At 32.0% G+C, this 27,600-nt stretch overlaps 4 protein-coding genes across 9 annotated transcripts; 1 reads left to right on the top strand and 3 right to left on the bottom strand.

Moving 5' to 3' along the window:
* Nucleotides 1-9,225: 9,225 nt before the first annotated feature.
* LOC110655903 (protein FREE1) lies at nucleotides 9,226-13,900 on the bottom strand. 2 transcript variants are annotated; one of them, XM_021812394.2, is made up of 10 exons: nucleotides 12,715-13,900; nucleotides 11,920-12,006; nucleotides 11,693-11,824; nucleotides 10,713-10,844; nucleotides 10,527-10,592; nucleotides 10,323-10,433; nucleotides 10,148-10,240; nucleotides 9,982-10,015; nucleotides 9,636-9,703; nucleotides 9,226-9,555 (listed from the first exon to the last, which is right to left on the bottom strand). In XM_021812394.2, the coding sequence occupies exons 1-10, from the start codon at nucleotides 13,711-13,713 to the stop codon at nucleotides 9,478-9,480; spliced, it is 1,800 nt and encodes a 599-aa protein (XP_021668086.2). In that variant the 5' UTR covers nucleotides 13,714-13,900; the 3' UTR covers nucleotides 9,226-9,477. The 2 variants fall into 2 exon arrangements, with proteins under 2 accessions (XP_021668086.2, XP_021668087.2); XM_021812395.2 differs by lacking the exon at nucleotides 9,636-9,703.
* Nucleotides 13,901-16,153: 2,253 nt separating this feature from the next.
* LOC110655904 (probable BOI-related E3 ubiquitin-protein ligase 2) lies at nucleotides 16,154-18,098 on the bottom strand. 3 transcript variants are annotated; one of them, XM_021812400.2, is made up of 3 exons: nucleotides 17,445-18,094; nucleotides 17,029-17,289; nucleotides 16,204-16,896 (listed from the first exon to the last, which is right to left on the bottom strand). In XM_021812400.2, exons 1-3 carry the CDS (start codon nucleotides 17,445-17,447, stop codon nucleotides 16,396-16,398), a joined length of 765 nt encoding a protein of 254 aa, XP_021668092.2. In that variant the 5' UTR covers nucleotides 17,448-18,094; the 3' UTR covers nucleotides 16,204-16,395. The 3 variants fall into 3 exon arrangements, with proteins under 3 accessions (XP_021668089.2, XP_021668090.2, XP_021668092.2); XM_021812397.2 differs by having other exon boundaries at nucleotides 16,154-16,896; nucleotides 17,029-18,094; XM_021812398.2 differs by having other exon boundaries at nucleotides 16,196-16,896; nucleotides 17,053-18,098.
* A 3,082-nt stretch (nucleotides 18,099-21,180) lies between these two features.
* On the bottom strand, nucleotides 21,181-23,819 carry LOC110655905 (uncharacterized). Its single transcript, XM_021812401.2, has 6 exons — nucleotides 23,361-23,819; nucleotides 22,614-22,748; nucleotides 22,385-22,463; nucleotides 22,067-22,161; nucleotides 21,634-21,801; nucleotides 21,181-21,553 (listed from the first exon to the last, which is right to left on the bottom strand). Exons 1-6 carry the CDS (start codon nucleotides 23,692-23,694, stop codon nucleotides 21,393-21,395), a joined length of 972 nt encoding a protein of 323 aa, XP_021668093.2. The 5' UTR covers nucleotides 23,695-23,819; the 3' UTR covers nucleotides 21,181-21,392.
* A 973-nt stretch (nucleotides 23,820-24,792) lies between these two features.
* LOC110655906 (uncharacterized) lies at nucleotides 24,793-27,127 on the top strand. Of its 3 annotated transcripts, none has more exons than XM_021812403.2 (3): nucleotides 24,793-25,042; nucleotides 26,011-26,302; nucleotides 26,395-27,127. In XM_021812403.2, the coding sequence occupies exons 1-3, from the start codon at nucleotides 24,950-24,952 to the stop codon at nucleotides 26,907-26,909; spliced, it is 900 nt and encodes a 299-aa protein (XP_021668095.2). In that variant the 5' UTR covers nucleotides 24,793-24,949; the 3' UTR covers nucleotides 26,910-27,127. The 3 variants fall into 3 exon arrangements, with proteins under 3 accessions (XP_021668095.2, XP_021668094.2, XP_021668096.2); XM_021812402.2 differs by having other exon boundaries at nucleotides 24,798-25,042; nucleotides 26,005-26,302; XM_021812404.2 differs by having other exon boundaries at nucleotides 24,800-25,042; nucleotides 26,005-26,302; nucleotides 26,404-27,127.
* The last annotated feature ends 473 nt before the right edge of the window (nucleotides 27,128-27,600 follow it).

Below are 27,600 nucleotides of genomic sequence, written 5' to 3'. Positions count from 1 at the left end.
CCTTATGAACACAGTGGAAAAGAGAAAATCACGAAAAAGAACTGTTAAGCCAGTCAAATAATTAGGTCAGGGAGCTGGAAAAAATATTGGATTATTTGCAAACCGGGATGAACCGGCGAGGGGCGATTTAGTCAATTGACCCCGAGAGCTGACTCCTGACCTAACTGTCAAATAAAATTGGAGAAAAGAAAATTTTAGAATCGAGAATTAAATTAAAGAACTAATAGAAAAAAAATAGAAAAAAAAAAAGAAAAAAAGAAAGAAGATGGAAAAGTCAAAGTGATGACATCATGTATGATGTCATAAAGGCTTAATTGATTTATTTTATTAATTTGAGGATTTTTGGTCTTCAAAAAGGGATAAGATTAAAGAAAAGAAAAGAAAAAAAAAATTTAAAACACAAATCTTCTTCTTCCAAAACGTCACTCTCTCTCCCTCACCCTCTCCCTCTCCACAAACTCCATTAAAGCTCAATTTTGAGCTTGAAAATCATAAGATTTCACCATAGAAAAATTAGCCACCATAGTTAAAGCTTATCTAGGCAACTTGAGAAGAGGATTGAGCAAGAAAGAAAGAAGGAAAATTTGAAGGAAAGGAGGAAGAAAATTGCTACACAAAGGTTAGTATGCTAAACTCTTATTTATCCATTTAAATGCATATGTGATGGTTGAAAGTGAGCTTAGAACTTGATTAAATGAAACAAACATGTGAGAATGACCATTGCTGAAATTTGGCCTGGTTGGGAGGAGTATGGTTTGCATGAATATGATGCAATTGAATGAGTTTAGAAACTTTACATAGTTAAATGATTAACATTAAAATCATTAGAAGTAGTTAAATGCAAGAGTTAGTGAGATTAGGGTTTCAATGCTAGGGTTTATGAATCAAAATTTGGAGAAATGCATAAATGGCATGTTTAACCTATTGTGACATGAAATAATGGTCAATTATGACCAAATAAGTTGTGTGGGAATGGTAGGAAATTAAACCAAATTCGTAGGTCAATGGTCATCTTCTTTGCAAAGATGACCAAACCCACTTTGAAGGACCAAAACTCAAATTTTACAAGTCCCATTGATATGCCACCAATTGGAGATGAAAATAGACATAAAAGAGCACAATTTTCATTAAGGAACCATGGCCAAAAACTGACCAAAACTTGGTGAAACAATTGACCAAAGTGAATTGATTGCAGGCTGCCACTACACTAAACTGACCAAATGAACAGTGTAACTGTTCATTTGGTCATAACTCGAGTTAGAGAGGTCAAATTGACCTGAAATTTGGCCAGGGGTTATAGGGCATATAGATCTAAAACTTTCATGAAGAACATCACCCCAAATTATGCCATTAACCCATTCAAATTATTGAGCAAAGTTAGGTTACTAAACCTGCAACTCTGCAGAATTTTCAGTGAGCAGCAATGTTTGGATGGCTATAACTCTCTCTAGGAAACTCGGATTTAGGCGATTCTTGAACCGATGGAAACCTAAGACATAGTAGAACATTTCATATGAAGAAAGTTAGACCAAATTATGAACTTAACTTAATCAAATTACTGACCAAAGTTGGATCAAAATCTGCCAGAACCCAAAATACCAGTATGAACAGTACACGTGAACAGTAAAATTATTTTGGCCATAACTTGAGCTACAAAACTCCGATTGAGGTGATCCAAAAATGAGAATACACTTAAGACAATAAGGAACATTTTCTATGAAGGAAGTTTTGTCAAATTCCAACAGTAGACCGACCAATGAAACAGTGCAACTTCGGAGCACCAAAACCGAAAATTGGCAATTTTGCCAAAATGACCTAAGCTTTGAGAAAATGACCAAAACCAACAAGTTTAATGACCAAAATGTGGTATGTGGGTGAAGTTAGAGTTCCCATACCTATTAAGTCTTAGAAAGTCAACTATTTGACTTGAATAGTGCAGTAAATAGTAACCCGAAACACAAAATTTAAAGAACGTCGAATTTAGCACGTTAGAGCTAGGTAATTGTGAAGCTAAATTTATTTTGGATCTGTGTTAAGTTCTAGTACTGAAACATTGTAAAATTGTGTGTTTCAGTTGAAAAGAATATCGGTAAAGAACCCGAGGAACCGAGTCGAGGCTAAGGGACGACTCGTTTGAGGTTTGTGCACAACGTATAATTTCTGTAAATTATTTGCTGCATATTGTTTTGAATGGTTTGAAAAAGTGAAATGAGACATTATTTATGATGCTTTGATCGAAATTGTTGAAAGTTATTGTGTATGTTTGAAATGGCAATGTTTAGCAAATTATTAAGATAAGTTTTGAAACTGCAGTGTCATGACTATATATTTGAACACCTCACTAGCACGACTAGTGGGGGTAATTAGTTTCGAATTTTGATTCCTTCTCTGGAGAAGTGTTGAGGTGTGCCAGTAGAAGAGGATGTGAATGGATATCCATATATTTGAGCTAGCTAGCCTTGTGATGTGATTTCTCTTTAGCCTTTGGCTATCGAGATTCATGTGATTTCTCTTTAGCCTCTGGCTATTGAGATTCTATTTGTTTCGAATGGCATGATCTAACTGTGGGTTTTATGAAATGTGTTTTGATACTTTGAAATGAACTTGGTTCGTATTAAAATCTCATGATTTATGTTTTGTGTTTAATGCGCATGTTTAGCCAAAATTTTGAATAAATGTGATTTAAGTTTTGCATAAAGATTATTTCAGTATGTTGTGTACCACTGAGTCCTAGTACTCAGCGATAGCTTCTATTGCTGTCGCAGATACAGAGCATAGAGGAGCAAAGATCGAGTCTTGAGGTGTGAGGAACCATCAGCTTGAAGCCTTCGGGTATAATTTATACCCTAACTGTAAATACTTCTTTTGATGTATATATTGCACATAAATGTATGGACATGTAAAAATGGGTCTTGAGCAGCTTTTACACAAATTTGTATGAAGTTTGTAATAAAGTTTAGTTTATGTTTCTTTTGATATAAATTTGTAAGGTTGTATATAAATTATTTTATTTTTAATGAAATATGAATAATATTGATTGACAGTATTTTGAGAACTATTGAACTTGTGAATTTTGAGAAATTGACTGAGTTTGATTATGAAACCGAAGTAGTGGTTGAGAAAAACTTTTAGAAGTGCTTTTTACAGGTATTCGAAGAATGGTTTTCTCAAAATACAGAGGAAACTCTGTCAAAATTTTTATAAAATTTACGGAAAACTAAAATGGCCAAAAATATTAATTAGTTTTAATTTCAACTAAATGTTTTTTTAATACTTATTAGAAATGCTCACCACTTGTCAAAGATAAGAAAATTGTTTTAAAATCCCTTGTAGGGTACTTAATGAATTATCGGTAGGTGAAGTTCGGTAGTTCATTAGGTATTCTACGGGATCATGTTATGCCTTACAGAGGGGTAAGGTGTGACAGTTCACCTCTGTTCAACAATTTTTCCTCAGGTGAGAGGTGGTTTTATTTGTGATTAATCTGTTTTCTTTCCCCACAGGTTTAAACATAAAATATTTTTATTTGTTTTTATTGTCTTTTATTTAAATCTAGAACTCCACATAAAACAATAGTTGTATTTTTATTTATGTTGTAATAACTTAGTTTTGGAGTTAAAAAATTAATTATGTAAGATTACATAGATGTATGAGATGTTTATTATTGATGATGGAGGGAGCTGAGGTCCCAAGTGTTGATATATGTGATTTGAGGATTGTGAGGGTGAGCTGAGCTTCTCATATTATTGATATTATTTGTTTATAGGCTGGCTGAGTTAATGCTCCCCATTGGATAGTTTAATTTATGGCCGGACTTTATTCGTTTGTTTTCTTGAAATTGGGCTACCTTAAGGGCTTTATAAATGGATTAGAAATAATTAGGCTTACGATGGGCTTTAGAGGCCTTATGTTGACCCAAGTCCTAGTGCCGGTCCAGCCCAGAAATTAGATTGTGACAAAGTTGGTATCAGAGCATAGGATCTTAGAATCTTAAAAAGAGGCATCGTAGGAGGTCACATGCGGAGTATAGGGTCCATACTCGTTCTTGTTTTGTCATCCTTGTATCTAGTTTCTGCCTTGCATGCTTGTATGTGTTTATGGTTGTGTAGTTATGTATAACATATTATTTTGGTATTTGTGAGCTTATACAGTTGAATTTCAGGAAGTATGCATAAAGGAAGGAGAATTGCAGCTGCACAAGAGCTGGAAGTGTCGAATAAAGTATCAGCGCAGAATGAGGCACCAAATCCTAGGAGGCATGGCAAGAGACCTAGAGCTGCTCAAGTGAAAGAGCAGCTATAACCAAAAGAGCAGCCAGACATGCCCCAAGGTCCTGTAGATCCTATAGTAGCTACCCTTGCAAAACTATAGAGAACCATTGAAATAATGGCACAATACATGACAAAGCATCTACAACAACCTCTAGTATAGAGGGCAGAGCCTTACAAGCAGATAATCAATTTTAAAAAGCTAGTACCCGGGATATACAACAGTACAGGTGATGCATACAGATATATAGATTTTTGCAGACAGGCTGGGGTAGAGTTGCAGTTGACAAATAGAAGATTAATTGAATGTGTGCAGCATGTATTGAGACTTGTTCCTAGGCAGTGGATGACAGATTATGTGCTTTCCCAAATTGAGGGGTTAACTTGGGTGCATTTTTTGGAGTTGTTCATGAACATATTTGTGCCAGAAAGTTTTAGAGATTAGCAACAGTGGATCTTCGAACCTTTGAAGTAGAATGGAAGAACAGTTAATGAGTATGCATCTGAGTTCTTGGAGTTGAGCGGATATGCCCAACTGCTATAGCTACTAAGGCTATGAAGGTGAAGAGGTTTATAAGGGACTGGATAGAAGGTATACTAATTTGGCTATGATGGTAGACCAACCTTTTGATGTAGTTGTGGACTAAGCTCGACAGATAGAGATGAGCTACATGGGTGATGATGGAAGTAGACCTAAGAAGAGCAGAGCTGAAGAGTCATCTGGTGTGCCCTAGAGCACGATGGGTGGAGGTAGCTAAAGCAATCACAGTGACAGAATCAAAGGTAAAAAGAAAGGGGGCCTTAGCCACAGACCCATTCTCATCATTCTCATCATTATTTATATATTAAATGTGAGTTCACACCTTCAACAAAGCGAAAAAGATGAGTGTACTAATTAGTGTGTTGATGCCTTGTTGCACTACCTATATCCAATTCATTTGATTTCATTAAATAATTATTATATAGTGTGTACTATTTTAAAAATTAAAAAAAAAGATTCTATATAATATTATTCTCAATAAAAAAAAATACTTTATTAAAAATATTAAAAATTAATTTAAATTAAATTTAATATATTTTAATTATAAAAAAATTTAATATTATAATAAATTATACCTTACCGACTCAATGAGTAATTTTTTTATATATAAATAACTTTGATTAGTGTTTAAACTCAAGATCTCACAATTTTAAAGATTACTCTAATGGCTGTGAAGTAAAGCTGATCGGCAACTCAATGGGTAACTTCATTAGTGTGAGACGGTGAGCTGCAAATTGGAGCTTATATAACCAAAATATGAAAAACAAACGTACGGATTCTGCAAACGACTTAAACCTATTTATTTCATTTAATAAAGAAAATTTTAATGTAACTTTCGTTTTTTTTTTTTTTTACTTATTTTTTATTGAGTGCTGGAGTTACAATATTTAATTTGAGATGGACGATTGATTGAATAATTCCTTTTAATTTTTATTTAAAAATCTATTTTAAAGAATTAAATTTTTTATATTTAAATATATTTATTATAAATTGTATGTAACAAAAAATTATGTTTTCTTGAATTATTAATAAATTATAATGAATAAATGAATTTTGTAATTTAAATAAATAAATAATTATATTATTATTGCAACTGAGTTCTATAATATTTGATTTATTTAAAGTAATTATAGTAAGATTTAATAGGTACCTATAAAGGGAAACTTACAAAATGTATAATATTAGGAGTTAGTAACTACAGGCACGCAAATTAAGGAGATTGGGTACTAAATTGAAATAATATATGTGTGTGTGTGTGAATGGAGGGGAAACACTGAGTTTATCTAAATTGCTTTTTATTTTTTATAATATTTATAATTATATTTTTTATTATTTAATTTAATTATAAAATTTATATAAATTTAAATTTCTTATGACTTAAAATTTAATTATTTATGTAATTTTATAGTATATATAAACTTAAAATTTTTAATCTACTTGTATCCAAGTTCTATTTAATTAAGTTTTTATTATAATATAATTTAACATAAAGTTTTATAAAAATATTTTCATGATTTATATTATTTATAAAAAAAATAAAAATATTTTATTTATATGAATAACTTTTTTAATAAATCTTAATAAATTTTTATCTCTATCTTAATTATAATATTTATGAAAAAATATATTAATACAATATTAAATAATTTTTAATAAATTAATAATATTTATAAGATTATAATTATAAAATTACTATATTCAGAATTATAATACGTTTTTTAGTTAAGTATAATTATTATTAAAATAATAATAAAATTTTAATTTATATTAATTATTATAAAGTTAAAAAAAATAAATTAGTAAGTATTTAGTGACAAATATTTTGTTACTAAAAGTTATTAGTGACAATATAATATATTAAGCGAACAAAGGTACTTTTATTTGGGTTCAATTGTGCTTTGTTTGGCTCACTTTATCTTTTGACCATGTAAAATAATATTTGACCTTTTTTATTGTCACATTTTATATTTGTGTAAAATTTTGACTATTTAATTTAAATTTTTGATGAGTAGTATCAGGTAGAGTAGTGGTAGTCAAATAGTAGTAATTGAGTATCATTGGACGGGTGGTGATTTTATTAATAATAAATAAAAAAAAATTAAAATAAGTAATTACGATTACATTTATTTTTATATATAATAATTATTACATTATTTTAAATATAATTAATTATAAATTATTTAATAAAAGTACTGAATGAATTTTGTTAACTAAAAATATCTTTGTTAGTATAAGAGAAGTGATATAGCATCATAATACATTTAAATTATTATTAAAAAATACTTTTCTAAAATATATTAATGAAAAAATAATTTTAATTTTTCTATTATTAAAATATTAAAATAATTAAACAATTATGTGAAATTAGTTTTTTTTTTAAAGGAACAATTAAAATTATATATATTTTTAAAAGTTTAAAATTCAATGTGAAAGGGATCTAAATGAATCTAGTCGCTTTCGGAACATTTTTTCTGGAAATTAATAGCCTCCTTTTGATTTTTATCAATTTTTATTTTTATTTTGAAATATAATTAAGCAATTAAATCTGCAACTCTCACATATATCAGAAACAGAATGAGCAATAATATTATGTGTCATAGTCTGCAACTATCAACTATATATTGAATACATCCGCCAATTTTCTGGTTGGATATTAATAACGATATACAATAATTGTGTCTGCTTTACTAGTTGGGAAAAAGACGAGACGCTGCCTCCTTAAGCCAGTGATGCTACTCTGCATTCTTCTATTAAAGCAATTATTTTTAAGAAAATTTACAATTTGTTTCGTAGATTTTATTATATATTACATTTTAAATTTCAAATTTACAATCATTTTGTATTTTGTATCATATTATATTTTAGTCTTTATAATTTTAATTTATTAATGAATTATATTTTTAATTTATTAATAAATAAAATTATTCTGAACCGTAATATATAAAATTATTATAAATATTAAAATTATAAAAATTAAATTATTTTATATATTAAAATTAAAGAAATTAAATAATTTATTTCTTAAAATTTAAGGATTCAAGTGTAATATGATATAAAATTTAGAAATTAAATAATTAATTTTAAAAATTTAAAAATTAAAGTATAATATAAGATAAAATTTAAAAATTAAATCATAAATTTTCTTTATTTTTATTATCTATTAATGTTAGACCAAATGATTTAAAAAAATCTAACATTTCTTTATATGTATAGCTTCACATCCTTTAAATTTTATTAATTTAAATATTTTATTAATAATTTAAGTAAAAAATAATTATAAATATTTAATTTCCCTTCTCACATTTCTGTTTTAGAGTGGCCACAAGAATATCCCCGATTCCAGATTCACGAAGATCAAAACTAGATGGCAGACTCTTTTTCTATTTAAATTTCGATTTACTTTTGATTTAATTTTAATTTGATTAGATTTAATAATTAAATTTTTTTGAAGGATAAAAATTAAATTAAACCAAATCAATTAACCGAAAGCCAAGTTTAATCAATCCCATTCTAACTGATTTAGAGTAATTTGGGTGTTCATTAACCCATGGCCTTGTTTAGGTATAAAAATCTTTTTTTTTTTTTTAAATTTTTTCTTGGTGTATGTCCGCGTAAACTCTATTATTATATGAAATCATATAATAATTTTAACGTAGAAAATGCAAATTTGAACTTGCCCCAGCAGACTCATAGGCACTTGATAATCAGGCAAGCCGTCCCCCTCACGAGGACACCATTAATAGCAAACCTTATATCGTTTTGGCAATATTATTAATACATAACATGTTGCATAAATCTGGTTCAATAGCACCATCGGCCATCTAACACATGATCCGTTGATTAATTTTCCATCTCACCCATCAAATGTAGGGTGAGCATTCGATTCAAATCGAACCGAATCGAATTAAATTATAAAAATAGAGCCGCAAATTTTAGAAATCGAACCAAACCGAAATGGGTGAAAAATTAAATCAAATCAAACCATTTTATTTTGGTTCAATTCGATTCAAACCGATCGATTTGATTTTTTATTGATTTTTGAATTTAGACTTGATTTTCAAGTTATTTAGTCTAATTTTAACTTTAGTTTAAACCTAATAAATTAAATAATTAATATATATATAATTATATAAAATTCATAAATTTTTCATAAAAATAAATTAATTCAAAAATCGACTCAATTCGATTTAATTTAATTTTACTATATAAATTACTATTTAATTTGATTCGATTCAATTTAATCAATTTTTTTCTCTTCAAAACCAAACCCAACTAAAATAATCAAAATTTTTATAATTCAAAACCGAACCAAACTGATTTAATTTTAAAATCAAATCGATTAAACTAAATTGACTTAATTCAATTCGATTTTTCAGATTTGAACCAAATTCTGCTTATCCCTAATCAAATGCTTCATTTCTTGATTTTGATAGATCTTTTTATTTGATTATAAACAAGCAAGCAACAACAGATTACAAACTCACCAATCCATGGAAACTCCCCAAGCTACAAGAAGCAAATAATTATAACCATATACAACTGTTGACGCCTGTTACAGAAATCAATTTCAGTGATATCCTGAACTAGGATAGGATCATCCCGTCCTAAGTTGGAATAGCATTTTTATCACAAAAGCCGCCTTCAATAGTCATGAAACTAGATGCAAAATCAATGAGCACTGACAAGAAATGGATGTTGACAGACTCCACACTCGACAGTTTTGGAACCCGAGCTGGGCACTTGGACCTGCATTATTCGCAACCATCATGAATAAACGAAATATCCGGAAATTTAAGTCCTACAGCGTGGCACAGAAATGATCAAACCTGCAAATGAACAGTGCAGGTAGGACAGGCAACTTCCCTCAGCCTCCCAGATCCATCTAACATGGATCCTGAAAAGGCAAAACAAATTTAAAATTTGTGTAAGCACCAGAGATAAATGTCAACCTTTTAAAAAAATTTGGGAACACCAAGCATAAACTTCTCCTAACTCCACCACTAATCAAAAGCCTCCTGCAATGGTTATTGCACAACCACAGACAGTTCAGTATGAACCATCAAGTTGGGAAACCTGTTCTCCCATCATTTTAAGTTCAAATTATCTTCAAATAGAAGTGTAAATTGCTTTTCTACAAACAAAAGTAACATCAATTCCAAATAACAAGATTACCTGATGATGCCTTGCGATTTTTATCCATTTCCTCCTGTCACAAATAATCACCATTGATTAAAATCACAACCAGAAATGCATTTTTTAAGCTAAAAGATCCAAGGCACTCATTCAGAGCCCAACGGTGCAAGGTGACCTGGATGCCTCAAACTAATATATTTTTTACCTGAAGCTTCCTTGCAAGATCCTCATGAGACTGCAATCCTGCAGGTTTACTAGCTACTTCTTTTGCATTACTCAGCCTCTGAGTCACTTCAGCCTGAATGATAGGAACAAAAAGTGTTGTTATTCTATCAGAAGGAAAGACAACTATACTTTTTTGCATTCCTAAAAGTACATACCATGCATCTGTCACAAACTCTAACAGGCTGAGCATTCTCATCGGCGGTAAGAGCAATTCTACCATGTGTACACTTATCACAGAAAATGTCTCCACAGTTTCTGCAGTGATGCTGACAGATAATAGGAAGGGAAAGACATTAGATTCGCCATGAAAGTATCCTTGAACTCAAAAGTGGTTCATCAATCATTGGAAATGAATTTACCTTGCGCACAAAAGCCCCAAAATCTGTCCCACATCCTGTGCACTTCGAAACGGCTTCATCAGGGACCTGAGAATAAAATAATTGAAATATAGGCTAAACTTATAACTATAAAATTGAAAAAGGAAAAAATTAACAGTCACCAATGCTAGTGCATTAAGTAAATCAATTAAAAAGCTCAATATATACCCAATGATCTTTCTCCTCATTGCCAGCTTTTATCAAGTTCATCCAATCAACAAACACTTTTTTCTTTTCTATGGGCTGCTCAAGCGTCGTCGAAGATTCAGTAGGCCTCCTGCTCCCACCCATCTCCTTGAGCTGCATTTTAAGAAAGCAGAAAAAACAATGCTTGACTACTGGATATCAACAGCCAAAAGCAATTAAACTAATTTCTGCGCCTATATATAATTTAACTATAGGTAAATTGAAGTACACTAAATGAATAATAACTTGAAAACCCTCAGTTATAACCAGAATATGGCAGCAGTAAGCATGCTTCCCAGTCTAAAAGAACATATACGCCTTTTCAGAGAAAAGAACCAACATCCACCCTGCCATTTTCAATCAGGTGGGAAGAAAAAAAATATTTATTTGTTTTTAATTTTCTTTCAATTGGGAGGACAGGATGATCTCCGCATGCTTATATGTAGCTCCACCCTTCCTCTCCATTTAGTGCCACCTTCAACATAGAAAAGAAGACTCCTTCAACCCACTCCTAAACAGGGCAGACCTTTTATTTATTTATTTTTATTTTTTATTTCAGTTGGAAGGAGGAGGGGAGGACGATTTCCACAAGCTTAAATTTAGCCCCACCCTCCTCTCTCCATCTGGTGGCACCTTGAACACAGTAAAGAAGCTTCTTCAACTCCTAAAAAATTCAAGACAAAAACCCCAAAAGAAGACAAGCACCATTTACTACAAAACTTTTCAAAACCAGCTTGACACATGACAGAATAGAAATTATCAATACGTGCCAGTGCCATATTATCTAATTGTAGCATTTGCTTTTCTAAAAGTACACATCTAGCACTAGAATTTGGTTTTGAAGTAAAGTTACAACAATGATAATAAAAAAATAATGCAAGTGATATTAGCTAATGGTCTGACAAAAGGACATATGACTATCATATCATATAATCAGAAAACATAAGTTCCTATGAACAAACCTGCACAGTTGCTGCTGTCACTATGTCAAGAAGTGTGTTGGTAGTGTAACTATTTGATTGTAATCTGATACGTCTTGGTTCAATATCCACAGAACTCTTGGACCAGAACGCAAAGGTAGATGAATCAGTTACCTACATGAGAAGAGAGTGCATCCCAGTATTAACCAATTAACATTTCAAGCTTCAAAGGGAAAGACAATGAGAAGAGAGAGGAATTCATCACTCACATCGCATCTTGTTATGTTTTCAAGAGGATATATTCTCAAAGTCCGGTTGGTACTGGGATCAAGCATGCGAATACCATCCAAACCAATCTGAAAGAGAATTTAAATTTAATAAGCAAAGAAAATCCAAAAAAGCATAAGTTAAGGGAGGTGATAAAAAATTCAGCTAAATGGAGAAGTAGCTGTGATTTATGTAACAAGTGAAAGAGAGGCAACCAACGCCATTTTAGGCTCAATTCCACATGGTAAATCCTATTTGGCACTGATACATTTAAAGGATTATACACAATATTTGAAAAGACTCTGGTCAACAATCCTTCAACACCAAATTAAGAAAGCTAAAGCCTCAACAAAAGTTATTGTAGAACCCTGTTTGGAACAAATGAATTCCAACAAAATTTTTCAGGGTGAATTTATTTACGTTTACATAATTATTTCGTTGAGAACCATAATATTTTTCATTTCACTTCCAAGAATTCAATTTTGTATAACCCAACATAACTAGGCGAAATTCCATAACAAATGGCATAATTTCCAAACAATATCTACAAAACTAAAGAAAAAAAAATTGTGGACAAGAATACCCATAACATTCAAGTTTTTTCTTTTTACACACAATATCTCTCTCACTTGCTCTTCACCAATGTTAACCGCATGGCTGTGAGTGAATATAAGGAAAAATTCCATTGGAGGCTGCGTGATGCCTTTATCTCGGATATACTTTGACAATATCTTAATATTTCTAAAAATGAAAAGCAAAACAAATATGTCACATATTAAAAGAAGAAAACGAGGTACCTGACAAAGTACATCCATGGTGCCCTGGCCTCCGCTTTCAGCCAACAGCTTAACCCTGAACTTTTGGACCCCACTCTTTACATCCTGCTGTGAATCTGCCTTTGGTACCGCTCGCACAATCTTACTGGAATCCAAATCAATTGATGAGTCCTTCCCAGAAGGGAAACTAATAGCTCTCCCGTAATCATCAAACCCAGCCCAAGTTGACGATTTTGGAGCAGTGCCCCTGGCTCCATATGGCTCCACCTTGCTCCCTTGATAGGCATAAACGCCATCCCCATACCCATCTTCGGGTCCGATATTGTACCTGCTCTCTGGTCGCTTCCCGTATATATCTGACCCCAAATCGGATCTGCTCCGATTATAACCTCCATACTTATCATCAAAATACCCAACGCTTTGATCAAATTTCAGCGAATTCTCATATGGATTATCATAAGCAGGTGGGACAGATGATCCTATATTATTAAAAGGTGGGGCACTGTAAATGGAAGAATATGATGGATTGGCACTAGTGTCAGGATTTGGTGCAATTGAGGAAGTAGGAGGCGGAGGAGAAGCGTAACTGGGAGCCGTCTGATTATGATCGTACGGTGAGTAATAAGGTTGCTGAGTGGTTGAAGGCTGGTAGGGCCCATGGGAATCGTAAGGAGGGAAAGAAGGTTGCGGAGGTTGTGGTGGAGGGTTGAAGGAGGATTGCAAACTATTAGGGTTCAGAGCTGCTGTCGTAGACGGAGGAGTAGGAGGCGGTGGGTTGTATGACGGAGCGGTGGCAGGAAGGACGTCATCGGAATCAGGATTCTGATGATAGGGAGGGTAATTGGGAGGATAAACAGGGTAATCGGAGGACGCGTAAGTGGTGGTGAACGGCGGTGCGGATGCGTATGAAGTCTGGTGGTGATCGATTAAAGTAGGATTAGGATTAGGGTCGGAGTTGGGGTTAGGGTTTTGAAGGTGAGGATGGTATTGATAGAAGGAATTGTAATCTCCTTGTTGCATCTCTAGTTCCAATCGGCTCCTGCTTTCCTTATGAAACAGAAAGAGATCAGAGGGCAATTGCTCCTCGTCAGCTTTTCGCGGCAGAGGCGATGGACCAAAAACTAGCAGAAGGTAAGAAGAAGAAAGAGAATAATCATCAGGAAGAGTAATAAGACGTCGTGTTCCAATATATATATATATATATATATATATATATATATAATTCTAAATTTTGAACTAAATTTTAATCCTAAACTTTAAAAATTTATAGCTTTAAATTTAACAATTAGATTTAAATTAATTGGGATACTTGTGACATATTATTATTGGACTAGGGCTACGTAGCTTTACTATATTGGAAATTGTCTTGGGTGTAACCGACAACACGGAAGACTCAAGTACTTGCTCTTGGTCGGTGCTCCACGTGGCATGGACTAGATAAACCTACCCGACTAGACCCGGATTACCTAGAATACGCTAGATCAAGATTGTTGAAAGGCCACGTGTATTGATAGAATTCGAAGAGTTTATGCTAATGGTGCACCAGATGTATGGTAGCTTCGCCAAAATGACTTGACGAATACGAACAAAATGCGTGCCATTTACGTTGGGATGGGCTTTTAAAGAACAACTTGAAAACAGCCCGTTGCAATTCTGTTCTGGGTCTGCATTTATTTATTTGTTGTTGGGATTATTATTGAAAAAATTATTTTTTTAATATATTAATTAAAAATATTAAAATTAAATTAAATTTAAATTTAATAAATTTTAATTTTAATAATATTAAAATAAAAATATAATTTTTTATATTAAATTTTTAATAATATCTAAAATAATATTTTTATTAAAAAAAATTTAAATCTTTTAAATTTAATATTAAATAGACACAAAATTTTAAAATTTAAATTCGTTCAAAAAAAATTTCAAATTTAATTGATTTTATTTATAATAAAATTACCAAATTTATTTTTAAAAAAAATCTTTTATGATTTGACACAAGATTAGTCAATAAAATGAAGAGTAAATTTACTTGAAATTTAGCGAACCGTTAAATTATTTAATCCAAAATATTCATTAAAACTGATTCTAAATTGGAATTGGTAGTTTTGGTTTAAGGTTCATTGAAACCGGAATTGGATCACAAGGTCCCTTTGATTTAGATTTTAGTTTTGGTTTTGATTTGATTTAATTTTGATTAAATTCAATTTGTTTTTTTAACTTTTATAAAAAGAAATTTGGTTTCGACTCGAAATTATGTTAATCAATCATGCCAATATTGTGGTCAATTTAATTTTGATTAGTTTAGTTGGATTTTGATTCTTAATTATACCTATCCAATTTCATTTTCAAAATAAATTGATTCAATTTTAAAATTAATCAATTCAATTTCAATTTCTAGACTAAAACATGGCTGGGTCCGATTCGTTTATTATGTTTTTTACTTTTTTTAATTAGTTTAAATTAAGATTTAATTTTAATAATTTATAGTCATGGGGAGATTAATTTTTATGCTTAGTTTATCTCTCCAAAAATGGATTGTCGTATAGAAAATTATCATATAGTGAAATAGAAGGAGCTGCTTAGATCAATCAAAATTCAAAAGACACGCATTAAGTAAAAACCAACCAAATGGCCTGGCGCCAAGAAAACTACTTCTCGGAAGGAGGGGGCTCCCACCACTTTGGCAAGAAACAGACCTAAAGAAATGAAAACTTCTGAACCTTGATAAGTAGGATTTCTCCTGATGAGTTGCTGGCCACCATGTCCTACACTACGGCAAATTTGACTCGCACTCGCGCCACCTGCAACCCCATATAAAGCAAAAAAACCTAAACAAACCTTTTATCTTTTTGGGTCTCTCTTTGTATCGACTATGGACACTAACAGTCACCCCCAGCAGTTCTGCAGGAAATATCGTCCCTGATCAGACAAAAAAAACAACACTTGGAAATGGAACTTCTGATTTTGTACGTTGTGGGACCCTACCCCACATGCACATACTACACCATTATGGGACCCAGGGGTGCGTAAAATAACAGCATGACAACTAACATCAAAACCACTTTTGCAGCCTGTGATTTGATAACCACTTTTACACATGAACAAAATTGAACTGCAAACCAATCTTTTCTTTGTCTTGGTATTCAAAGGGAAGGACAGAGGCCTCATTTCTAGCAAAAAGAGCAAAATGGGTGTGCAATATTTGTTTTGTCATTGGAATAGGCAAAACAAATATTGTAGGTGTGGTGGTGGCATTTCAATTCTTTTGTTCCTGATGTGCGTCAAAAAGCTTGGCTTTCCATTAGGAGGACTCGAATTTGAGTATTAAAAATTTGTTTTCAAATCAACCAAGAAAAGCTTTGTTTTCAAAATCTTGTGTCGGTGGAAAGCATAAGATTGTTACGGCTACAGTTGGTTGCCATTTCTTGTGAGCCAAAAAAAGATCAGAATCAAAATAAATAATGGTTTCAAATTTGCATTTTGATAAGCTAAATTGAGTAAAAATATAATTAACCGACCATTTATTCATACTATCATCATTTTGATTCAAGAAAAGCGCCTTGAAGAAAAAAAAAAAAAAAAACTACAGGTATGGACATTTGTTCTTTCATTCAACCCTCCAAAAAAAAGAAATGGAAAGTATATCTTGCTTTTCTATTTTTTTCCCTACCACCTCATCTGCTTTGGTGGCTTCCTTAATTGCTAGACCCAAAAAACCTCCATGCTTCCTTCCTTTGGGGATTCACAGACAGGACAAGAAGGGAGAAAAGCTTCACAGAAATTACATGAGCAGAGATGCTTGCAAGGTAGAAAGAGAATGCACGAGGCCCTAGAATTGCACCCTTTACAGGCCATCTTTTTTAGGGGGTCTTCTTGTTCTCTATCGCATGAACCACAGCAAAAGGATTCGGTATCTTGGCCTTTAGTGCTGCTACCCAAGACCAGTCTCTCTCTGACTTGTTCTAGCGTGTTGCTTAGATCTATGACCATTGCTTCTTTTTCTCCTGCTACTCTTTGCCACGATTCTCTTTCCATCAGTGCTTTTCTTAAGCATGTCTCAAGCTCCATCATTTTCTTTCTTGCTTGTGCCAAGTCCTCTTCTTTTTGCCTCATTAAAGAAATGGCCTTGGATTCCACATTCTTTAGTAGAATTGCCAGTTGGTGCCTTCTTTGCTCTTGCAAAGCAGATCTTAGCCTCTCATTCTGCATGTATTTTTAGGAAAAAAAAAATCAATGACATTAATTAATCCAAAAAAAAAAAAGTATGACTAAAGCTAAAAGTTGCAGGGGAAAAAAAAAAAAACTAACAAGGCTAATTTAGAATATGGTAATCACTTGTAATTGAAGAATGCAGTCCACCTCCTGCCTTTGTATTTCGAGATGACAAGCATCTAGATGTTGAGCAAGAGCCATGGAAAGGAAACTATCACAAGTTGATTGTGAGGAAGAAGAAGGCCCTGCCCCTTTATTATTGCAATCAAAACCAAAGTTTTGAGAGCTCTGCGGTTGAAGAAAGAGATTCTGCTGCTGAGACTCTTGTAAAGCAAAACAAAAATCCGTTCCAAACCCAGAAACAAGATTATTAACCATACAATCCTGCAAACCAGAGAAAGGGAAACAGAGACTTTCAGGGTACAACTGTGCTTGAACAACCATGATAACTGGGCACAGAGAGAGCAGAAGAAATAAAGAACAAAATAACAAAGAACACCAAAAACCTTCTTTTTTCTATAGATATTTCATGGCCTCACCATTAATTAATAAAAGATAATAAGATTAAAATAAGAAGAAACCATAAGATGTACGAATTGAGGTAGGTTTAAAGCTAGGGTTTGATGGGGTTATATCAAAAGAGATGCATGACCAGCTCTTTCTTTCTTTCTTCATTAAAAGCAGTTTGCTTTGCTTTTTGGGTTTAACTGAAAGAGACAATTAAGGCTACATAGGTAGAGAGCGTGTGTGTGGAAAAACTGACAAAATCTTAATTTAAAAGTAATTATAATTAATAAATACGATATTTTATGGATAATATTTATTAGTATTGACGTAATCAAGCAAACTAAAATTGGGAAAAAAACCAAAAATAAAAAAAAAGAGATATTAGAGTGAGAGAAGGTGGTGAGATAGTGATCATAAAGAAAAGAGAGAGAGAGAGAGAGAGGGAGAGAGATGGGTTAGGAGTCGTTGTGAAAATCCCAAAAAGGCTGGAAATGCTTAAAAAGAGCATTTATGAGAGGGAGAAAGGGAGCGGTGATACAGGTGCAGATTTTGTGATACAGATAGTCACAAGTGTATCGGGTCAGACACAGACACAGAGAACTGAGAAGAGAAATTCACTCAAATTGGACGCGAAAGAGTCAGGTGTTATACAGAGGAATAGGAGATTTAGGGAAATTGTCAGTTTGCTCATCGGGAAAGACTCAACAATACTTTTGGTTTTTTTTCCTTAAATTATAAAATTCTTGACATAATTTCCTTTTTTTTAATAATATTATATTTATTATAATCATTTCACTAATTTTTATTTAGTGTATTTAAATTTTATATTATAATTAAAAAAATAATAAAATAATTTCATTTATATTAAAATATATTAATAATTAATTAAATTATATTTTTATTTTATATAATTATTTTTAATATAAATATTTATTATGTTTAATAAAGATATAAAATTAAAAAAAAATAATTAATATATAAATAATTATTTTAAATATGATAAATAATTTTAAACAAATGAAAAACTCATGCAGATGAATAAAAATTTATGGAAGAAATAATATATAAATATAAAATATATAAATAAATAATGAAATATATAAAAATTATAAATAAAATATATATAATAAAAGGTAAATTCATGGCTTAGTACGATAATATACGCCGCAATAAATCATGTCACTCAAGAAATTTCACTATTTATATCGGAGGAAAAAGAAAATAACATAGAGAAAATAAAGTGGCATAGTGTGTGTGTATATATATATATATATATATATATAAAAGGAAGAAATATAAGGGTGGATAGGAAAATATTCACTGTTTTTCTCTTTATTTTTTCTCTCTATTTTGGAGAGGAAATAAAAAAAAGAAAAAAAAAATAGTAATTAGTATATTTTCTTTGAATATTTTTTACCTATTCAAATAAAAAAGAAAAAAATAAATGATAGAAAATTAAAAATAAAATGTCCTTTGATTATTTTCCTTTCTCCCCATAATGAATCCAAACAGGGCCTTTTTTTTTGTTTTTTTTTTTTTCTCATGTAGACTTGAATGGTGGTTTGAGTTGAGTCGGTTTTAAGCTAGAATTATCTATTCAAGATCAAGAGTTAGAGCTATTTGGGATTAAATTGAATGATTCACTTTGATCTTGATTTTAATTAAATTTAATGATTAAAATTTTTAAAATTTTTATCTTCTTAATGGTAAGATTTATTTACTTTTTTTTAAAGTGGGCAATCAATTTCAATCTAATTTAAAATCAATTTAATTAATCTAAATTTAACCGATTTCATTTAATTTGAATTCGGTCAAATTTTAATTTTGAATCAATCTAAGGTCAATTATATTCTCACGACACCCAGCAGAAGAGGCTTATTAATTTCTTTCAAAATAAGGCGAAAAAAGATTGTAACATGGTTAGGGATGACAACAGATAGGGTACCTATAAAAATTATCGAACTCGAATCCGAGCCCGAACCCACTTAATATTTTAAAAACCTGAACCCTTCCAAAACCTAATTAAAATTTATTATCAACTAGCCAACCTTTTTCAAACCCAATTAAAATTTATTCTCAACTATCCGAATCCGTCCCAAACCCAATTATTATCCGAAAAATACATGAACTTGTTTAATTTTATGTATTTAATTAATAATCTATATAAAAAATTATTTTTATTGAGAATTTATATTTTAAAATTTTAATAATTTCATAAAACATTTTAATTTTATTTTATATAAAATAAAATATATAAAAATTTATAAATATTATTATAAAAAAATATATATTTTATTTTTAATTAAATATTTATATAAACGGATTCAGGTAACGGATACTTAATATATAAAATTTAAATTCGACTCGAACCTGTCACGAGTATTAAATTTCAAACTCAAATCCATTTTAAACTCGATTATATATTATTTAAATTTATCATATTAAAATTTAATCAGATCGAATGTCCATAAAATTTTAATCCGCTGCCATCCCTAGACATGGTTGAGCAAGCAGATGGATCGCAGTTAATATTAATCTTAATTAAACATCAACCAGTTTCCTAACAGAAGCATCTTCATTCTGGTCATAACAAAGCTAGTTACAGATAGAGAGAGAGAGAGGGAAAATCGTTTGAAAGAATCTGTCAGAACATATTTTAACCGGCGAGTAGAAGAGTGAGTTGCTCCTTAGTGCATGCTTTTATACAAAAATGGCTTTTTCTTTGTTTACAGTTACATAAACGGTGTGTGGCTGTAAAAGCGAACTTCCAGTGAGCATTAATCACAAACTGAAAGTTCATCGCCCCTAGGTGCGGAAAGCTCGAGGGCGAATCTGAATCTCGGATATACTTGCCAGCCAAACTAGACATTGGCTAGTTGGCTTGGCTGTGTCTCGCCACCCATACATTTCTAATTTTTCCTTGTTTACGTTTGGCAAGGGAGAAATTTTAAGTAATGAAAATCAAGAGTTTATATATTTAGTTAGGAAATGGAGAGAAATAAGAAAATGAATAATAGGAAGAAAATAATTCCCTTATTTCCCCCCTTTAGATACACTCTTTCTAATTTATAAAAAAAATGTAATTTTATAAATAAATTCATTAGATAGAAAATTTATAATGTAATTTTAAATTCACGTAATATAATAAAAATTTATCTTAAAAAATTAATTGAAATAAAAATTATTATTTATTTTCTATTAAAAATAAATTTACATCATTTCAACAACTATATTGTTATTATTACTCATCATGATCACCGTCACTAATCCAGGTTAGCATCAGTATCAAACTATGGATACTTATCATCATCACCTCTGTTCTCAACTTCCCGTCACCTATCATTCTAGATTATTTTTTTTTTTATTTTAAATAATCCTTCAACACCTAATTATATGTACACACATATACTTATTCAACGCATTGGTAGCATGTAACTAAATTTTTAGAAGCTTCAAATGATGAATCCAACTCCATGGTATAAAATAATCAGAGACTTCAGCATCTAATTAAAAATTTGCAAGATTCAAATAATTACCTTGGCCTGCCTATCCAACTGCATTGTATAAAAGCATCAGGTTGGAAATTACAAGCTATGTGCATAGATAATTTTGCCCATACGGTTTCACTGTTTGCTTTCGTATGAACCATCACAGGCATAAACATGCACATCAAAAACACATTTTTTATACTACAAAATAGTAGTGAAAAGAATTGCACAACACCACCAACTAACCTATAAAATTAGAAGAAAAGAACCACCAAGACCATTCCCCCGAAAAAGCTTATTATCAATGATAAAACATAATTAGGCTTGATTCTTGAGTTATACAGTTCATTTTCCAAGTCAAGAATTAATTCTTTACATAATTTTCTTGATGAAATTTGATAAGTTGTCCACGTCCGTCTAATTAAATTTCCATATACCTCAAGGCAGAATCACATTGCAATTTGGATCAACCAACAAAATCATCATGTTATTTCATGCCTTAATTCTGGCAGGTTCTCCCACTGCCTGTTCCATCCGCGAGTACCATTCACCAATGTGTGTATGCTCCACCATATCTTTACCAGACTTCAGATAGCGAATGGGCCTTAGCACACCAAAGACGGCAAGATCAGCTAAATTAGGTTTTGAGCCACCTATTAAGAGTGAGATGCACATTTGAGGTTAGCAGTCATGAAAAAACAAAAATCTAAAATTTTGTTTACTAAATACAAACCTAGATATTCTCGACCCTCCAAGGCATCTACCCATGTTTCTGCAGCATCATACAAGGCTGCACGTTCATCCGTGATGTTATGTCTCTTCTTCAGTTTCTTTGACACAAAATACATTGCTGCAGCTCCAGCATACTTAGCTACCAACCTCTCTGTGAAGCTGAAATTGCCTAATATACAGGGGGGTACCACAGAGATAAGGTGGTTGTCAAAATGTGATGCTTCGCATCCACTTGCAATAAATGGTTCAAAAATCAAAACAAATTATATTATTAAAAGACCAGCCAAGCACATATGCAAACAGGCATGTTAAAAGGCAAAAACCTGTTAAAACATAACCGTAACTCCACACACACTACCAAGTAAAAGATCAAGCAAAGAGTACATGAAGTTAACTAAAAATATACTGAGAATAGATTAGTCCTAGTATCTTACCATGTGTGGTGATGTAGTCAAACGATTCAAGAGCCTCAGAAGTAGTTCGGTAAATGTTTGGTGATAAAACATGCACTAGATGATTATCCACCCACCTGCATCCAACATATAGAGAAATGTGCTAAGACCACCTTGACATCACAAATTTTAAAATAATGGGAAAAACAATTTATAGAAGTACAATGGCATGGTTTCCATTTAAATAACTATCAGTGAGCAAATAACTGATTTGCAGGAATGAATTAACTCTGTGAAGAATGAAGATCTCAAGGAATTACAAAAAGCCGGAAAATTAGAATGCAGGAGATGCAATCATACCCCCGCCACTTGCTTTCTTCATCACCAATTGTAATAGAATTATCTGGATGAATCCTTTGGAGCAACTTGTCAATTATGTCTGTGCCATAGAACATGCAGCTTTTCAAGAACAATTACAAAAAATAACAAACAAATTTTATGATCATTCTCTTTCAAAATCATAATAAAATCATTGGTCTAACCAGCCAAATTTGGAACAAAAACAAAATATACATGAATAGCCAGGAACCTGAAGAATCAACCATCTGTTCTCCATCAACTGTTAGTATAGGCACCTTCTTGTAATCGGACCACTTGATCTCCTTCTTACTGATTGGGTTGACTTCTACTACTTTGTATGGAATATTGTAATAATCCAAGAATGCTGAGACAATAAGAACAAATGACAGATAAAAAATTCATTAAAGTTTCAAATTAAAAAAGCTAAGAGAAGAGGTACAACAGACATAAAGAATCTAACTTCCAGTTAAAACAACCAACCAAGCCCTTCAATGGGTTTCAGTAAAATCAATTCCAGAAGAAACCTTTTAAGCCTTCATTCATCTTGGTAAAAAAATTACTATATATGGAAAATAATATCATGCCTTCCAAGTAGCTTCACAAGTAAACATCTCCAAGCATTTGACATCTTCAAGCATTTGTTTCATGGCATTGCTTCTCTGAGAGAGAGAAGAAATAATAATAATAATAATAAGTAGATCAAAACTCATTTTACTAACAGCTGATGGAAAAGAAGCCAATTTCTCAACAAGCAATCACAAAGTTAACTAGTTCTCCATTTCCGATGGTTCGACCTGTTCTTTTCTAAATTTGTTTGGATACTAATTTATGATAGCTCACACTAAATTCACTTCGCGAGAAAACAATACCGAAGAGCAAGTGCCTCATAATCAATCACAAACACCCGTACATACATGTAAATGTAAAATTCCGCCGAACAAAATTCAAAAGCATCGTAACTGACATTGAAAGATACCTTTAACCTTGTTGCAGAAAGGGCAAGCTTCGTATTGATAGAGGACGACATCCTTAGGGAGGAATTTCTTGGCAGGTGGTGGCTCCTTCTCGTGTACCTCTTGCTCCAGAGACGATGCCGCAACAGAGAAGAACATGGTCCCTGCGACACCACTCGCAACAGAGGGGTTTGATATTCCAAAACGATCGGCAATTCTCTGCGAGGAATTCGTACATGACCAAGTGCTCATCATTGCGGCTTGAACCAAAAGGTGCCGAGACGTCGCGCCTGCAGCGGCGGAGGAGGCTGCGGCAATGTTTCGAGTCAGGGTGGCGAGTCCATTAACTCTTCTCATCGTGACTAAATCAAAATGCTTTACTCACGCTTTGTGGAAGCTCTTAGAGGGTTTTTCAATAGGGAGAAAAAGATGTGTTTGGTTACAGGTTCGGAATTGACTAGGGCTTTGGGCTTAACCAGGATTTTAGGGCTATCTTTTCGGCACGCGGCACCGTCTACTTCCACCCAAAAAAAAAAAAAAAAAAAAAAACTAACAAAATGGCCTTTTCTTTTAATCAGGTGGAGTATAGACTCGGTTATGCCCAGAGGTTTGAGCTACGTGGCCGTTTTCAATTGGATCCCGCCTTTGAAATGCCTTTCTAAACCTGAATTTCCGATGAAGCCCCTCAAAATATAGACGATTCGGCCGATGGAATAAATTTAAATTGTATCATTATAGTGACTTATTATTTTACTCATTAAAATATAATATAAAAGAGATTTTAAATTAATGTAGGAATTATAATTATTTTTGTTAATATTAATTTTTATTTATTTATATTAAGATTTAAATTAATGAAATTAATTTAAATAGATTAATATTTAATTGAATTGTTAGATTCATTTAATTAGACAAAATTATGAATTACATCAGTTTAATTTGATATTAAAGCTAAATTAAAATTAATTTTGAATCAGGTTAAAATTATATTTTTTTCTTTTGAAAAATAAACAAGTAAATAAATATTTATCAAGTTTGTCAAAAATAAAATTTATTAAAAATAACAAATATTATTTTTTAGTTTTAATTTCTTTAGATCTCAAATTAAAACTATCAATTATAATTAATTTTTTAATTAATTTGTTTTTTATTAAATTTAATTTTAAGAATAATTTTAAATATCATAAATTTTATATAAATTAATATAATTATGTGTCCACATAAATTTATCACTTTTATACAAGTGTTAAAAAAAAGAAGAGAGATAAGGGCATTACCGTAAAAGACAAAAACGAAGTTTTTTCTCCGCAACATTAAAAAAAGAAAAAGAAAAAGAAGGCTAGCCGACTTAGTTGAATCTCAACTAGGCCGCTCTATAAATAGAGCCCACCGTCCGTTAGGTTTGGCATTCTGTCGTCAAACATTGTAGGGCGAGAGAGGTGGGGTTAAAGTTTTTAGCTCTTAGAAAACCCTAGAACGTGCGTTTCTTGGCCGCGACCTGATAAGAAAACCTTAGGGGTACTTTTATTGAAGAAGAAGAAGAAGAGGAGGAGGAAGAAGAAAAGTTTCTTGAACCGTTTTCTTTGTAAAACCAGGGCAGATAATAGGAAAAATGTCACGGTGCTTTCCTTACCCGCCTCCGTGTTTCCTGAGGAACGGAGCGCACGGTGAGGCCGCGGTCATGCCCTTGAGCGAATCAATTAAGGTTCGTTGAGCAAATTTGGTTTTTGAGTTGTGCTCAACTGCTTTTATTGTCAATTGAAAAACTTTAGGACTTAGGTCAGGTTAACCCTAGGTTTTGCATTTAGGGGTCGATTCTTGAACGGAAGGTATTGAATAATGGAATTTGTTTCGTGTATATATTTGTGCGTTGGATTGGTTTAGACTTGGGAAGATCATTGATTCTAGTGTGATCTTATGCATCCAGCTGTATAGAAGTAGATTGTTTCGTTTGAGGGGAAGAGAGAGAGGTGTTGTTTCAATTTGGTACTAATTTTTTTTTTCTTTTGAGGGGGGGTGGGGGGTGGGAAGGAGGTGTTGTAATTGTTTAGATTGGTGCAATAAATTGAATGTCTTGAATTTCATCTAATGTTTACAGGCGTTGTGATCTGTCAATTGTCTTGATAATATTGTGAAGACTGAATAGAAAAACACAGGAGATATAGATGGTTTTACTCGGTGATAATGAACCGATTTCTTTTACTTCGAGTCATTGGTTGCCCTGATTCAGTTTGATTCTAATGGACTCAACATTACTTAAGAATTGATTAACTTTAATTCATTTTAAGGTTTCCAATTTCACATGGTTAAAGATTCTATTATATTTTTGTGTTTTAGGCTGGTAAAAAATTTATAGCTTTTCATCTATATGAAAGATTTCCTTAAAATAGTTGTGGCTAGACGGTCTTGAGACTTATTTTTTGTTCATTTTTTCCAGATTCTAGAAAGCTGGATCTTGTGATCTTAAATTCTTAACAGCAATCTGATTCTATGAGGTTTTTTTTTTTTTTTTTTTTTTTTTATTATCATAGTAACTTACCTTTGTGAGGACTCATTGGCAAGTGATTTTCATGTTGCTTCGAAGAGATATTTCATTAGTTTGGTCATTCATATTCTTTGGTCTTCCCTGCCCCTCTATTCTAAAATTGTTATTTTGGTACATAAAAGCTCCAGAGGGATTTGGGGAAGGCCATAACAGAACATGATAAAAAGGAAAGGAAGGAGAAGAAAGAAAGCAAAAAGGGAAGGAAAGGAAACAAGAAAGCCTTGTATATTGAAGGAACATGTAACCAACTGGAGAAAAGATTGCCTTCAAAGGGAAAAGAGGAGGAAGCTGAAAGGAGTGGTTTGACAGAAGAACATGACCAGCCTGTCTGTTCTGAGAGCCGTAGCTGTTCATCTGACGGCACTCGGAGTAGCAACAAGAGAAAAGGAGATGACTCGGAATATAAAGGCACCAAAAGTCGTGAGTCTCTGCCTTATTATTCATTTGAAATGCATGATTAGATGAATTCCATAATTTCCCAAGGGATTCCTAATTTTTTTAATTTTTATAAGAACAAACAGGGAATTTAATACTACGTATTCAGCTACCATTGAAAAGGCTTAGGGAGACGGATGCATCTGTCAATGGAGAGCAGTTGTGTTCTACTTCTGGGAGGTCAGATTCTAATCTGCAGCAGAAGAAAATTATCCAAATGCCTGTTAAAGGACAGTGTAGTGCCGGCAACTCCAATAATTGTAGGAGAGATTTAAAACGGCATGAAAACTCTGCTGTTCATTTTGTCAAAACTGCTTCTGGGATGTTGTCCCATAGGAAGGAGGTGCAAACAGCGGAGGCCCTGTACAAGTCTTTGATTGAGGATTGGGCTCCACCAGCTCTTGAGTTGGAGCAAACAAATTTTGATGATGAAGAATGGCTTTTTCAGACGAAAAAGCAAGAAACTCGTACATCTAAAAGATTTAAATCTCACCCAGATGAACCACGCCTTGAAAGCTCTACCCTCTGGCCAAGTGCATGCTACTTGCATCAAGCAGATGTCTACGCATTACCCTATACAATTCCATTTTAATGTCAACCATTTGGCGTTGTCAAGAAAATTTACCTAATTGTTGTTCATGGTGCCAGATTTTTTTTTCCTATTTGGTGCAACAAAAGGACTGTAGACTGACTGCTGATAGAGTTTGGCATTGGTTCTCTAGGTATGAGAAATGCAAAATCATGTACAGCAAAACGAAATTTACAAGTTAATGAAATATTCTTTTGAAAAATTATTAATAGTTTCTTAAATTCCTTGTTCTTCGAATTCTCTTCCTTCAACAGCATGAGTTGATGACTTGCTACAATTGTCATCCTGTCTATAGTTGCCCTCTTTCCTACACCCGGCTGAGTTAAAATTATGGTGAGCTGTGTAGTTTTTTATTGATTGGATGATTATATGTCTCGATGTAGTAAGAAAATTCTTAGTTGCTAATTTCCTATTAAAGATCAATAATTACTTAACCGTCCATTGAATATGAATTTCTTTTTCAAATAAATTGAATGTGAAGGTTGTAGAAAGAACTATTGATATATATTTCTGGTTGATGTGAATAATTAATTAAATATAAAATATATTTTTATAATAGTATTTATATATATTATTAAAATTTTTAAAATATAGATTATTAATATAAATATTATTAATTAAAATATATAAAATTAAATAAATTTTAATATTATTTAAATAATAATAATTTAATTTAAAATGAATTGAATAATTG

This window comes from Hevea brasiliensis, chromosome 12, assembly GCF_030052815.1.
Source record: "Hevea brasiliensis isolate MT/VB/25A 57/8 chromosome 12, ASM3005281v1, whole genome shotgun sequence".
NCBI lineage: Eukaryota > Viridiplantae > Streptophyta > Magnoliopsida > Malpighiales > Euphorbiaceae > Hevea > Hevea brasiliensis.
Note: the sequence above shows the minus strand (reverse complement) of the source record. Positions and strands in the feature narration are given on the sequence as shown.

Bases quoted from the DNA above. Each gene is read 5' to 3' on its own strand.
- LOC110655904 (XM_021812397.2), bottom strand. From the start codon at position 17,349: ATGGTTGTTCAAGCACAGTTGTACCCTGAAAGTCTCTGTTTCCCTTTC. The intron at 16,897-17,028 runs GTGATTACCATA...AAATACATGCAG, and splicing joins ACTGCATTCTTCAATTACAA to AATGAGAGGCTAAGATCTGC.
- LOC110655905 (XM_021812401.2), bottom strand. From the start codon at position 23,694: ATGAGAAGAGTTAATGGACTCGCCACCCTGACTCGAAACATTGCCGCA. The intron at 22,749-23,360 runs GTATCTTTCAAT...TTATTGTCTCAG, and splicing joins TTTCTGCAACAAGGTTAAAG to CATTCTTGGATTATTACAAT. The intron at 22,162-22,384 runs GTATGATTGCAT...TGTTGGATGCAG, and splicing joins GAAGAAAGCAAGTGGCGGGG to GTGGGTGGATAATCATCTAG.
- LOC110655906 (XM_021812402.2), top strand. From the start codon at position 24,950: ATGTCACGGTGCTTTCCTTACCCGCCTCCGTGTTTCCTGAGGAACGGA. The intron at 25,043-26,004 runs GTTCGTTGAGCA...GGTACATAAAAG, and splicing joins CCTTGAGCGAATCAATTAAG to CTCCAGAGGGATTTGGGGAA. The intron at 26,303-26,394 runs GTGAGTCTCTGC...AATTTTTATAAG, and splicing joins ATATAAAGGCACCAAAAGTC to AACAAACAGGGAATTTAATA.
- LOC110655903 (XM_021812394.2), bottom strand. From the start codon at position 13,713: ATGCAACAAGGAGATTACAATTCCTTCTATCAATACCATCCTCACCTT. The intron at 12,007-12,714 runs GTACCTCGTTTT...ATTCTCTTTCAG, and splicing joins CCATGGATGTACTTTGTCAG to ATTGGTTTGGATGGTATTCG. The intron at 10,434-10,526 runs GTAAATTCATTT...ATTATCTGTCAG, and splicing joins TTGGGGCTTTTGTGCGCAAG to CATCACTGCAGAAACTGTGG.